The 14,146-nt window shown below is 44.3% G+C and overlaps 1 protein-coding gene across 2 annotated transcripts in view; it reads right to left on the minus strand.

The window, feature by feature from the left end:
- The window catches only part of FUZ (fuzzy planar cell polarity protein), a 137,630-nt gene that overhangs the window by 31,808 nt on the left and 91,676 nt on the right, over positions 1 to 14,146 (minus strand). For both annotated transcript variants that reach the window (XM_077457143.1, XM_077457142.1), the window contains exon 9: positions 1,376 to 1,455. In XM_077457143.1, the coding sequence (XP_077313269.1) occupies positions 1,376 to 1,455 (80 nt within the window). The remainder of the gene's footprint in view (positions 1 to 1,375; positions 1,456 to 14,146) is intronic.

The raw sequence follows: 14,146 nt of genomic DNA on the forward strand, positions 1-14,146 counted from the left end.
TCCAAGGAGAGCAACCGCAAGCAGGATAAGAAGCCAGGTGGGATGTCAGCAAGCCACTATTGAAACAAACAGCAGGAGATGGTTCCCTGTGATGTGACCAACGCGAAGGCAAATGAAAAAGTGAGCAGGAAGGCTTTAAATAGGCAGGTCAGACGAGCATCATCGGAAACAGCTGGTAACTGTGGAAAGAGAAGAGAGCTGGCCATTAGCCGACAGCTGAGCAGCCAGCCCAGAGGAGGAAAGGTTAAGCCAGCCCTGACAACAGGCCAGAGGTGGGCTGTGCAGCAGAGCGCTGTGACTAAAGGCTAAGAGAGCCAAGTATCCAGGAGAGCTGGGCAACACAGTGGGAAACTTTATCTTGAACTGTTTGTTTTGCTTTCTGACGTTTTAATAAGAGTGGGCTACCAAGTCCTTAAATATAGTTCCTGTCTGCTGAGGATTCACTTTATACAACTACCCCATGTCAGAATATATAGAAAAAAGAAAAAGAAATGTGACCCTGCAAGTCTCAGAATATACAGTACTGCAAGCCAGAACACAAAAAGACTTGATGCTTCACATTAGCTTTGGACTTTGGTTGGAAAAAAGACAAGGACACTTCTTAAAGTGGTATTAAGCCCAAAACCAAAAATGTAATATATTGCAGCTTACCAATCTTTAGATGTGGTGGCTGCATTCGTTTTAATTTTTAGACTTTTTTCAGTTTTCACCTGATGATCTGACCATAAACACATCTCCTGTATTAGCGTGCCCCCACTCTGCTTTTGGACAGCAGCTTTGTCAGTTTGGGGGGAAGGGAGTATTAGATGGACTAGCAGATTTAGATACACTAAAACTGAAGAAGTCAAACTCCAGCTCACACTGCAGTTACTGAATTTTTTTCTCTTTTGAGATAAAGGTTTTACATAAAAACTGAGAATTGTAGGTACTCCTGTGAGTAGTAAATGGTTTGTCTCATCCCTGTAACTGATAAATCTGTAGGACAGCCTGTTGTGTTGAAAAACAACAGACTTACTGTTTGATGAAAATGTAAGAAAGCCTAAAAAAACAAAAACAAAAAACAAACAAAAAGGCAACCATTAGATCTAAGAATCGGTAAGCTACAATATAAAACAAATGTTTTAGGTTCAATACCGCTTTAATCCACCTAATTAAATCAAGTGTCCAGAAATGTTAAAGCAAATATTCAAAACAATACGGCATTTTCAAAAGCACAATTAACGGAATTCCTACGACCAGTACAAAGCACTGCATCAACAGGCTTTATTTACTTCTGTAGGTTGGGCTACCGTCTGTGCACAGCGGGTATTCATCATGTTACAAAGGAGTTACTAAACAGGCACGTCATCTTAAAAAAGAACTAATATTTGTTTACCTGATCTTTGCATGTCCTCAGTAGGATGAACTTGCACAGTATATAAACTTTTATTCAAATCCTGATTGACCAGCAAGATGCTACAATAAAACAAACATAAAAGACACACATTAGACATTCGTGCAAAAAGTAAAAAAAAAAAAAAAAAAAAAAAAAAAATCAGTTATACCCCTTTCACACTGCCAGTGTTTTTCAGGCGCTAGTGATAAAAATAGCGCCTAAAAAAGCGGCTGCTTTCACACTGGAGCGGTGCTCTGGCAGGGCAGCACAAAAAGTCCTGCCAGCAGCTTCTTTGGAGCAGTGAACTCACTGCTCATCCACCGCTGCTCCCCATTGAAATCAATGCCCACACACAAAAAGTTCCCCCTTAGTGGGACTTTAAATGGACCACCAATACCACCAAAATTGGAGATAAAACTTGTATTTTTTATTCATATGACAAATCTTTTTTTTAAAAAGAGACCTCCAGACACATAGTATCTCTAATAAAACATCAGACAACTGTACATAGAAAACACATGTAAATAACAACTCTCATTGATGTCTCAAACCCGACGCGTTTCCAGTCTCTGCTACTGCAGAACCTTCATCAGGGGTAGAGAGCAAACAAAGAATTACAAAGCAGTTCTTATTGAAAATGCTCCTTCAGAAATATACGGAAGGAACATTAGATAGCATCAAAAGGCGTATGGCCACACTTTCTGTGGAGACTCTGATAAGATGATGCTGCCCAGTACAAGTCTCCCAAATATATTCCAAAGCGGGAAGTGTCCCTTCTGTACTGATTCCTTGAGAACCAGAAGGCAATCAATGGGGTATGTTAGAATAAACAATCCCCTAGCGGTTTGTTAGAGGGCCCCAATAGGGGGTTTCCCCAATCGCTTATGAATAAGAGAGCCCATTGTAAGAGTAAAAATGGAAAAGCGGGAAGATAGAACTGTTGCCAGCAATGTTTGTATTTGACAAGTGGTGTTGAAATCAATGGGGCACCGCTGCGATACTGCTGGCAAAATGCAGCTCCGGCGGATTTAACCCCTTTTCGCCTGCTAGTGGGGGTGGTTTTAACCTGCTAAAACAACAGTAAATCATTGGTAAAAATAGCTCCGCTTTAACGCCGATGCCCCCCGTGACTCGGTTTGAAGTGGCTCTTACATCAATATTTCTAAACTCTACCAAGAACTGACATATTAGCTGGGACAATGCAAGTGGTTTAAATTATTTCAGGGATGGGCAATTCAATTCTCCCAAGGGGCAACATAAGAAACTGGGACTGGTATGAAGGGCAGAATCAAAGTTTATAGTAAAATAGTGTATAGTAGAAATATTTTTAACAAAACAGCAGCGTTAAGCCAGCCATAGATGAATTGATTTTCAGCCAGTTGGGCTGGCCAAGATTCAATCAATGTATGGGCAGGCTGGTTGCACTTGGGTACAACCAGCCTGTCAGATTTTTTTTTACATGAGATTACTGCCGGCAGTTATAGCTGCTAGCAGTAATCATTGTTCTGCCCGCCATGAAGGCTCCTGCCGGTAGAACACAATAGCACTGCAGAAGGCAATCCCCCTATCAACACTGACTTTCCTTCCACCCATGGTATGCCGCTCAGAAAGGATACACGAAAGTCATCAGGAAGCATTTAGTAGATGTCTAAAGTTTCACAATCACATCTACGTGGGTAATTTCAATTTACAATCAAAGTACTATCCTGCTGCCTTTTTAGCAATATTTTTTTCTGTATTTTATATGTCAAACCAAGGGGTTGCATTGTCTAGATATGGAAGGTGCCTCAGGAACATGTTGCAAAGCGATTTCTTACTGCACAAAAAAGGTGGAAAACGAGATCAGCATAAACCATCTGCTTCCCGAGATATTTTAAAGTGATTTTTTACACTCATGCTTACTTTTTTTTTTCTTAAAATATAAAATTCAAATACGTCAATGACATAAAAAGATAAGGAGGTCATAATATGTATTGCAGTCGAAAATGGTATCAGTCAAGCCAGGTGACAAATATACAAGGAACAGATAAACACAAATCTGTCAACAGTTACTAGTTACTGGTACTAGTCAACTAGATACTACCAGTATCCAGGTTTGCTGAACAATAAATCACACGACATTCCCCTATGACCATGTCTGAATCATTTGTTCTCTGAGTTATTAAATTCTCCTAAGAGCAAAAAGGGCGAAAAAAAGTAGCACTAAGAGAATAGTAGTAAGTGAAAGAAGAAAATTGCTTTAAGAAAGGCCTGGATACTTTCCTGAATGTACATAATATAACTGGGTACTAACATAGGTAAAGTTGATCCAGGAAAAATCCGATCGCCTCTTGGGGGGATCAGGAAGGAATTTTTTTCCCCTGCTGTAGCAAATTGGAGCATGCTCTGCTGGGGTTTTTTCGCCTTCCTCTGGATCAATTGTGGGCATAAAATTGGGTATTTGGATTGTACGATTATTTTTTATTTTATTTATTTGTTTTTAAGGTTGAACTGGATGGACTTGTGTCTTTTTTCAACCTGACTAACTATGTAACTATGTAAAATAAGTGAGGAATAGGAGGGACAGAAAGATGGGAGGGAGAGGGGGGAAGAAGACCTCCAACAGCTATGGACTTGAGCTCCAAGTGCACTCATCCAGGGCTTGTATCAACAGTTTGTCTATGGCCCATGTAAAGATATCCTCTCATCAGACAAAATGTACACGTTCCATAGCCTCCGTGGCTTTAAATGCCTCTCCTCTTTATTTTGTGCCGCAAGAACCAAGTCTTCTAGTTTTTTGATATCTTCTACCTTGCGCAGCCATGTCCCAATGGATGGAGGTGAATGAGTCTTCCAGAATAGAGGAATACAGAATTTGGCTGCATTAGGCAAATGCCGTCCTATAGATTTGTTATATTGCTTTGCTGGGGTCCTGGTAACATTGAGTAGGAATAAGGCCTGGTCATCAGGGATCTGATAGTCTGTAGATTTTTGGGTAATAGTTCATAAGGTCGTCCAGAAGTGTGTTAGTAATGGGTATTCCCAAAAAATATGTATGAGCGTTCCTCTATCCGCCTGCCATTTCCAACACCTGTCAGTTGTGTTAGGATAGTATTTATGCAATAGCTGTAGCGTATAGTCACATCTGGTTAGGAGTTTATAATTGTTTGGGTCAGCATGAAGGTGTGTATCAGGTCAGCTTCCCATTTCTGTAGGAAAGACAAGTGTAGCTGTTTGGTTGGGGAGTTGAGCAAAGCATCAGTGGTCCGTCATCTAGACAGTAGTCCTCAAATGTAGTCAGTGTGCGACTGAATCAGGCAGGGCTTGCAATGGTATGTGAAAAGTGGTGTATGCATACAGCACTCCAAAGTTGAAAGCAGCTGGTCTCTGCCGTTAGGGACTGAATAGAAGGCCAATGGTCTCCATCCAGAAAAGAGGATGCGCGGTCGAGACTCGCTTGAGCGAGTACATTGAATTCAGATGTTCCAAGCCCAAGAAGGAATGCCGAGTTAGCCAATACAGGGAACAGTGGGGATTCTCTGGTGGAAAGGGAAGTTGTAAAGATACTCTTGGTGCACACGCCGAGAGTGGTGCCAATCCGGGGATGAGTAGATATACATATATTTATAACACCACACAGCCCTTTTCAACTGTATGGGGGTCTGGGCCTGTTACACCCATGTCCAAAAGTTTATATTTATAATGCCAGTTCCAGTCAATGACTCTTCCAAGGCGTATGGATAGATATTAGTTCTTCAAATCTGCAAGAGCAAGGCCTCCAAAGTGTTTAGGCAGCGTAAGGTAATGTCTGGGCAGGTGGGGTTTCGCATGTGCCCATATGAACTTCACAAAGAGTGAGTGTGCTTGTTTGAAGTATTGTGATGGCATTTTTATCGGTAGAGCTTGGAACAGATAGAGAAACTTGGGGAGTATGCTCATTTTGAGGAGGTTACACCTGCCGAACCAGCAGTGTATTCCTTTGTGCCAACTCTCCAACAATACACGCGTCCTGGTCAGTAGGGGTGGGAAGTTAAGCTTAAAGGTGCGGGTGAGGTCACTGGGGATATAGGTACCTTGGTATTTGAGAGCACAATCTGACCATTTAAATTTAAACTGGGATTTTAAAGATGATAACAGGGTGTGGGCCACTTGGACACCCATCGCCACTGAATTATCAAAGTTGATTTTTATATTGAAAAAGTTCCCCATAGGTTTTTGAATTCTTTAAAGATGATTGGGTAAAATTACCACAGGGTTAGTTAGGGAGAAAAGGAGATTGTTAGCATATGCCGATATCTTATGTTGGGACTCATCTATGGTCATGCCAGTGATGTTAGGGTTCGAGTGCATCGTGCACAGACAGGGTTGTAATGAGAGGGCAAAGAGCAGAAGGAAAAGCGGGCACCCCTGTCTTGTGCCGTTTTTGATGGAGAATGGCTCAGAAAGGATACAGTTAGCCTTTACTTGGGCCGTCGGTGTGGAGTAAATTTAAGTAATCCATTGTAGCATATTGGTACCAAGACCAACTGCTTCAATAACGAGAACAGGAATATCCAGTTAACCTGATCCAATGCCTTTTCAGAATCTGTGCTAAGGAAGACACAGGGTGTTCGAGTCAGAGGCAATATGAATTAGGTTAAGAACTAGAGTTGTCTCTGGCTTCTCTCGCAGGAATGAAACCCACCTGGTCTAGGTAAATTATCTCCTGTAAATGATGGGCCAGTCTGGTGGCCAGGATCATCGTAAAAAGCTTGAGATCTATGTTTAGGAGTGAGATAGGTCAGTAGCTGCTACATAATGAGGGATCTTTACCCTTTTTAGGTATAATAGAGATATGGGCTTTCAGTGTGTCTCTAGGCAAGGTTACGTCTGGACCGAGGGCATTGAATAGTCTCACCATCATACTTATTTTACAGCATTTTTGTGATGGGTATAGCATGATAACAGTCTTTGTTTAAGAACGACCATAAATACTGGATCTGGATCGCATGGATATGTGCCAAGATTTATAAATGTATGTGGTCTGGCATGGATGCTGCTCCTACAGTATGTGTGCATTTTAATTGTATCAGAAAGTGTTAAACACTCACGCCTAGGTACAATAAATTGTTAATAATGTAGGTGAGCTGCTGCTATCAATGCTATCTCCTCAAGTGAGCCAATGTGAATGAAATACAGACAGCGCTTGGCTCCACCTTAAACTAATACAAAAGATACCACTACTATAATGGTATATACTGTTAAAATATTACTATACCAATCAATCTTAATGCATAGTGACAAGAACATAAACCGATATTGTATCGTGTACTGAAAAATATAAAAAATTATCGGGGGCGTGGCTTGGAGCCGAGACGAGATGGCCGCTTGAAAGCCCAGGAATCCTCTCAGCGGCGATTTCAGAGCCATCCATTTGCTAACCATGGGGAAATCTAGAGGACAGGGTTCACAGTCCCCGCTCCCGCTCCCCGAGAGGTACCGAGGCACAGAACGGGCGCAATATACCGGACATTTTCCGATCCCACGCACACGATGCCGAGGCCTCACCCCAGGCCTGTGCAGAGACACGCTCACCCAGCCGGAGCCCGCTGCCGGAGGGAGCCTTACTGGGAGCGGGGATCCCGCCGAACTCACATGCCCTCACCATGGCAGATCTTCGGTCGGTGGCGGCAGACATAAAGACCTCCCTCACCGCGGTGATATCCGAGCTAAAGAGGGACATCCATTCTATGCACATGCGGTTGTCGGAAGTTGAAGAAACAACCGTCCGCCATGACACCGCCATACACCAACTGCAACAGACTTCCCTCACCTACAACATCCAGCTGAGAGAGATTAACAGACACATGGAGGACCTCGATAACAGGGGCCCGCCGGCACAACATAAGGGTAAGAGGAATTCCATGAAACATAGAACAATCCCACTTAAAGTGGTGTTGCCACCAAAAAATAAAAAGTTGCTTAAAATTCTTTAAAAATAAATAAATAATTGGCAAAAAAAAATACATTTTTACTCACCTCTAAATACCTGTTGCTAGGGGGTCCCTCGTAGTCTGCCTTCTTCCTTGTCTGGGCTGGTGACATCACTTCCCCTCGAGCCGCACATTCACCTAGGACCTGTCACGTGTCCCAGGTGATTGTACGGTGTATCATGGCGCCCTGCGCCGCTCACGCATGCGCAGTAGGTGCCCGGCTGTGATGCCACAGCCAGGTGCACACAGTACGCAGGATGGCACCGCGAGCAGAGCGGGGAACGAGGGGGGCCTTCATTGCCCCGCATCGCTGGACCCAAGGACAGCTAAGCGTCCGATTATTAAAAGTCAGCAGCTGCAGCATTTGTAGCTGCTGGCTTTAAATTTTTTTTTTTTTTTTTTAGGGGGTACCCCACTTTAACTCAAGTCACCATACAGATCTTTAATGATTTGCTAGGCAGACCTCCTGAAACCCAAGGGCAGAGACACAGACTCCCCAAATGATGTAATCTGCTGTTTAGTAAATTTTAAACTTAAAGAGGACATCCTTAGAAGGGCCAGAGACCGCTCCTCCAGGGCGCTGAGATAAAAATATTTCAAGACCTATCTCCCATTACCCTCTAAAATAGGAGAGACCTGCGCCCCTTGCTTGATGTCCTTCGCCGCAAAGGAATCCAATATAGATGGAAGTTTCCCTTCTGTCTCTCAGCTTCATTAGCGGGTTGCACCGCCAACTTGAGAGTCCCAGAAGATCTCAGAGGATTCTGCAACATACTGCAAATACCTCCAGTTGAGCTTCCAGATTGGTACAAAGCATTCCAAACCACTCAGCTTCAGAGAGCCACCTCGATGGATACCATCCCAGAGAGAGATGACTTCCACATCAGAAGGCGCAGGTCCTCCTCACCAAGACTGCTTCCACAGAGGGATCCGAGGGACGGATCCAGCACAAGCCCCACGGCATCCCCAGCCCACAGACGGGCCAGACCAGATTGCACCTAGACTGTCATCTGAACATCAGATACCCAGTGATATCCCTAGCTATAACCAACGATCCCCACACACCAACCCACACCTGTCTGCCCTGTTCTCGGATCTATACAAGGCTTTCCAGGAGGATCCCGTTCACACAGTTCATCTTCCCACCAAGCTATGTGACCCTAATTAGCTTTTATTTTGGGACAGTCATTTCCCATGGGCCATCATGGAATCACGGATCCTGTCTTGCTCCCCCTCCCCTTTTTTTTTTCTTCACCTTTATCCACTTTAGGACCGCGGCATGTAATTATACGTCGGCACAATGGCACGGACAGGCACAAGCACGTACCTGTACGTGCCTGCCTTCCAGCGGGTGGGGGGGTCCCACTGGCTGCGGCGGTCCGTTTCGCTTCAGGAGCGATCCGGGATGAGGGGACGGACGTTGGTTTCTGGCCATCCCCTCGCGGTCCCTCCTGGCGAATGAGAAGCTTCCCCTGCCTGTGAAGTGTAAACACAGGCAGGAGGAAGTGATGTCACTCTCCTCGAGGCGGTCTTTTTGACCGGACGGTGAGAAAGGAAGACATAGTAAGTGCACCAACACTACACTGGCATGTAGGTACACATAGGCACACAAATAACCCCCCGAATATTCCATGGACTCAACATGCCTCTCAGTAAATAGCTTGGGGTGTCTACTATCCAAAATGGGGTCATTTGGGGGGTTTTGTGTTATTTTGCCATTTTATGGCCTTCGAAACGGATAGGTAGTGAGGAGTGAAATCAAAAATTTGCACCCTTAGAAATCCTGAAGGCAGTGATTGGTTTTCGGGGTGCCGTACGCAGCTAGGCTCCCAAAAAATCCCACACATGTGGTATCCCCATACTCAAGAGAAGCAGCAGAATATATTTTGATGTGCAATTCCACATATAACTATGGCATGTTTGAGCAATATATCATTTAGTGACAACTTTTTGTAAACTTTTTTTTTGTCATTATTTCAAAAAATATTCAATGAGCTCAACATGCCTCTCAGCAATTTCCTTGGGGTGTCTACTTTCCAAAATGGGGTCATTTGGGGGAGTTTTGTACTGCCCTGCCATTTTAATACCTCAAGAAATGAGATAGGCAGTCATAAATTAAAAGCTGTGTAAATTCCAGAAAATGTACTCTAGTTTGTAGACGCTATAACTTTTGTGCAAACCAATAAATATACGCTTATTGACTTTTTTTTTACTAAAGACATGTGGCTGAATACATTTTGGCCTAAATGTATGACTAAAATTGAGTTTATTCGATTTTTCTTATAACAAAAGGTAGAAAATATCTTTTTTTTTTTCAAAATTTTCAGTCTTTTTCCATTTATATCATAAAAAATAAAAATCACAGAGGCAATCAAATACCATCAAAAGAAAGCTCTATTTGTGGGAAGGACGCAAATTTTGTTTGGGTACAACATTGCATGACCGCGCAATTACCAGTTAAAGCAGTGCAGTGCCAAATTGCAAAAAGACCTCTGGTCCTTAGGCTGACAATTGGTCCGGAGCTTAAAGTGGTTGTAAACCCTTACAACACACTTTGACCTAAGCCTTAATCTAGGCTTACCTGTAGGTCCAAGAAATATCTCCTCACAAACGTTAGGAGACGACGAACACACCCCACACGTAGAACAAAGCAAGAGGGACGCAGATGGATCCTGCTCTCACGGGAGCGCTTTGACATGCCATATCCAATAGCCACTACCCACGTTGCCCAATTCCCATATACCTGGCCACGAGCATAGCGTTCAACAACCCTTTACTAGATAAAGCGCACTAAGGCCATCTGACTGAGGGCAGAGACGGGAACGGTGGACGGGGAACCTGAAACTACAGGGGAAGCGGGTTGCACATACAAACGACATCCATGCTAGGGTATTTAGTTCCTACATGCATGACTGTTATTGCAGACTGATAGCCAAGTTTTGTTAGTAGTTAAGTTTGTTGGTTTTAATTACGCTTACAGGTTACAGACGAAGGGCCTCCCCCCTTTCTCCATGTCCCATGTCCTACATACATGGACTACTGTCTCACAGTTAATTTGTTTGAAATTGGTGAACTGTATATGCTTTTCGTCTCACAACCAAGTTTCTGTTACATGTCCTACTCTTAATACGAACTATAGTTACACCCAATGTGTCCTGAGATCCTTAATTGAATTTGCCTAATACTTCCCCCTTGCATTACTTTTCATAGTAGGCTCCTGCTTGTTTCTGTGCAACGACTACTGAGGATTCCTGTGGGACAGACCGACTCATGGAATCGCTTTGGACTTCCCTCCATGCCTCCGGAGGCGATGGGAGAATACATCGACTGTTGACCCAATCCGGACCACACAACCCCAACTAGGGTAAGGTAGCTGTGCTACACAACCCTCCGGTTCTTTCAACTTCCCTACCTACTTCGACCACTTCCTACCTCCCTCTTCCTCACCTTCCCTCCACTTCTCTATCTTCCCCCACCTGACCCTGATCTCTCTTGACTCCTCCGCAGCCCACACCATCTACAAGCTTGGGCCCCCCCTGGGAACCCCAATCTCCCCCCCCCCCCACTAGCTCACCCTTGTCTCCTTAAAACCCGCCACAACTGACATAACCCTTACAGCAGGAGACACCTGTGTAGGACCCAGGAAGCATGACCCCCCCCCCCCCCCCCAAATGCCAAGTCACAGTCTAATTCAGAATCTTGCACCCTCAAAATAGTTTCTCAAAATGTAAAGGGACTAGACATACCCGAAAAGCGCAGCCAAATTCTAAACTTGATGTCTAAACTCAAAGCAGACATAATTTTCCTACAGGAAACTCACTTTTGCTCAAAGAATATCCCGAAATTTACAAATCTTAAATACCCCACGGTCTATCATGCCACCAATACGCTAGCAAAAAGGAAGGGGGTCTCGATTCTGCTGTCCAAAAATGCTCCCTGGCAACTGCTAGATTTGCTGATCGACCCCGAGGGTCGTTACATATTCCTAAAGGGAATAATTTATAACCACCCAGTCACTTTAGCAAACATCTACAGCCCTAACACAGCGCAGACAAGTTTCTTCTGTTCAGTAGCCGACATCCTAGCAGGTTTCCAGTCAGGGATGACCGTCCTTGGAGGGGACTTTAATGTAACCCTCCAACCTCTCTTTGATTCCTCATCAGGCACCTCCTCCCTTCCTTAAAGGGCTCTGCGGCAAATCAATTCTCATTTACAAAACCTCTCCCTACACGACACATGGCGTACATTACACCCCAGCGTTAAAGATTACACATTTTTCTCAAACCCACATAATAGATACTCCAGACTTGACTATCTTTTCCTCTCCCAAACAGACCTCCCCATGTTGAAGTCCACTACTATTGAACCCCTACTCATAGCTGATCACCATCTGATCACAACTCTCACGCTCCCAGAAAAGAAGTGATCCACGAAAACATGGCGTCTAGACGCCTCATTACTCACATTGGAGACTAACATTAATCAGATCAATACCAGTTTGAATAACTACTTCCGAGAGAACACTGTCCCCCAAACCGTCTGGGAGCTCACAAATGCACCATCCGCAGGAAGTTCCTAGAACTCGCTGCAGCTAAGAAAAAAAGCACACCAAGCTAGAACGACAGAGTTAATCCAAAAAATAAAGCAACTGGAACGTGCACACAAACAATCACTTGCACAAGACACCCTTCAAGAGCTAACAGACACTAGACGACTACTGTTAGAAATAATGAACCGCAGGACACGCCGTAAACTCAGGCGATTAAACAACTTAAACCAGGCAAAAGCCCTGGCCCGGATGGCCTGTCAGCCCCTTACTATAAAACATTCATTGACACTATCCGCAACCTTCCTTAGAGCTTTTAACTCACTAAACTCAAACGCCCATACCGTTTCATAGGCTTTTAGAAGCACAAATCAGGATTCCTCTTCGGTAACTAGTTACAGACCTATATCACTACTCAATGTGGATTTAAAGCTGTTCGCCAAGATCTTAGCTAATCGCTTACTCCCTCTCCTTCCCACAATTATTGGGACCTACCAAGTGGGCTTTGTCCCTGGCAGGGAAGCCAGGGACAATACCATAAAAGCGATCAATCTGCACCATTGGCTTTCCACCCAAAAGCAGAGGGGCTCCTTTTTGTCTCTGGATGTGGAGAAGGCATTAGACAGGCTGGCATGGGACTACTTGGGGGTGACTGGGGGAGACTTTGCGCCACTTAGGACTACCAGATAGAACGTATAACCTGATCATGTCCCTATATACCACACCAACAGCCAGGATAAAAGTCAATGGCCATCTGTCGAATGCCTTCCCCATCCAGAACGGAACGAGACAGGGATGCCCGCTTTCCCCAATCCTCTTTATTTTGACGCTAGAGCCCCTATTGAGACGCCTCCAAACAAATGAAAACATACGAGGTATACGCATAGCCGGACATGAACATAAATTAGCGGCATTTGCAGACGACATCCTTTTGTTCCTAAGCGACCCGTTAACTTCAATCCCTAATTTACTCAAAGACTTTGAATCTTTCGGACGCCTCTCAAATTTAAAAATAAACTTTTCCAAATCCAACGCCCTGAACATATCCCTTCCTAAAGACATAGTCACGCAATGCCAAAGAAACTTCCCCTTTTCTTGGAAACGAGACGCCATAACCTACCTGGGGATCTAACTCCCCACCCACCTCCAAGATCTCTACGCGAAAAACTACCTCCCTCTATCCTGCACTATAGCGGATGACTTGCACAAATGGAATAAACCCCATTTTTCCTGGTTTGGTCGTGCAGTCATCCTTAAGATGAATGTTCTTCCACGACTCCTCTATCTACTACAAACAATCCCTATCCTGCTCCCAACATCCTTTTTTCAGACCATTAAACGTATATCCTCACAGTTTCTGTGGAATCATAAACATCCCAGAATAAGTTTCGCCCAACTCACAAAACCCAAAAACAAAAGGGGGGATTGACCTCCCGGACCTCCGGAATTATTCTATAGCCTGTCACTTGGTTAGAATAATGGGCTGGTCATCTCACGAGAATGGAGTGGAGTGGGTCAACTTGGAGGATTTGTTCTCAATCCTTCCAATCAAGACCTTACCTTGGATTCTCCCTTCGAACATTCCTATAGCGCTGAAAGAACACCCTCTTGTGGGAGCCACGCTTGGCTACTTCGAAGCGGCATGCAAAAAGTTCAGACTCCCCTCCAATCCGGGACCACTCACTCCCATCCGCCTCAACCCAGCCTTCGCTCCTGATATGGCCAAAAACTTCCTAAAAACCACCTGGCCCCATAAGGACATGTGAGCACACCAATTTTACAACAATGGGATCCCCATAGACCACACAGCACTCCCTACCAACCTGGATAGGACCCATATACCCAGCTGGACGTACTTTCAAATATGCCATTTCCTCAGAACGAACTTGGAAGAAGCCCTTTCTAGACAAATGACACCTTTTGAGACCCTATGCTCCCAACCTACAACACAGCGACACCTGATCTCGACGATACACTCAATGCTCTACATGCTAGCCTCCTTGAAAGAAGGGAAAGCCTGTCAAGCATGGGAAAGGGATCTACAATTGAAATTCTCGGAGGAAAACTGGGAAAGAATCCTGACGATTACTCAAAGGCTCCCTGAATGTAAATATCCAAGAGAACAACTTCAAAATCCTATCCAGATGGTATAGGACACCTGACCTACTTAAATTCCACCCAGATGTCTCTAATAAATGCTGGAGGTGCTCAATTTACACAGGGACACTCTTACACATCTGGTGGACATGCCCAAAAATCCAGCCCTTTTGGACC

This window comes from Lithobates pipiens, unplaced genomic scaffold (assembly GCF_037356315.1).
Source record: "Lithobates pipiens isolate NorthernLeopardFrog02 unplaced genomic scaffold, aLitPip1_a1.2 Scaffold_27, whole genome shotgun sequence".
NCBI classification, from domain to species: Eukaryota; Metazoa; Chordata; class Amphibia; order Anura; family Ranidae; genus Lithobates; species Lithobates pipiens.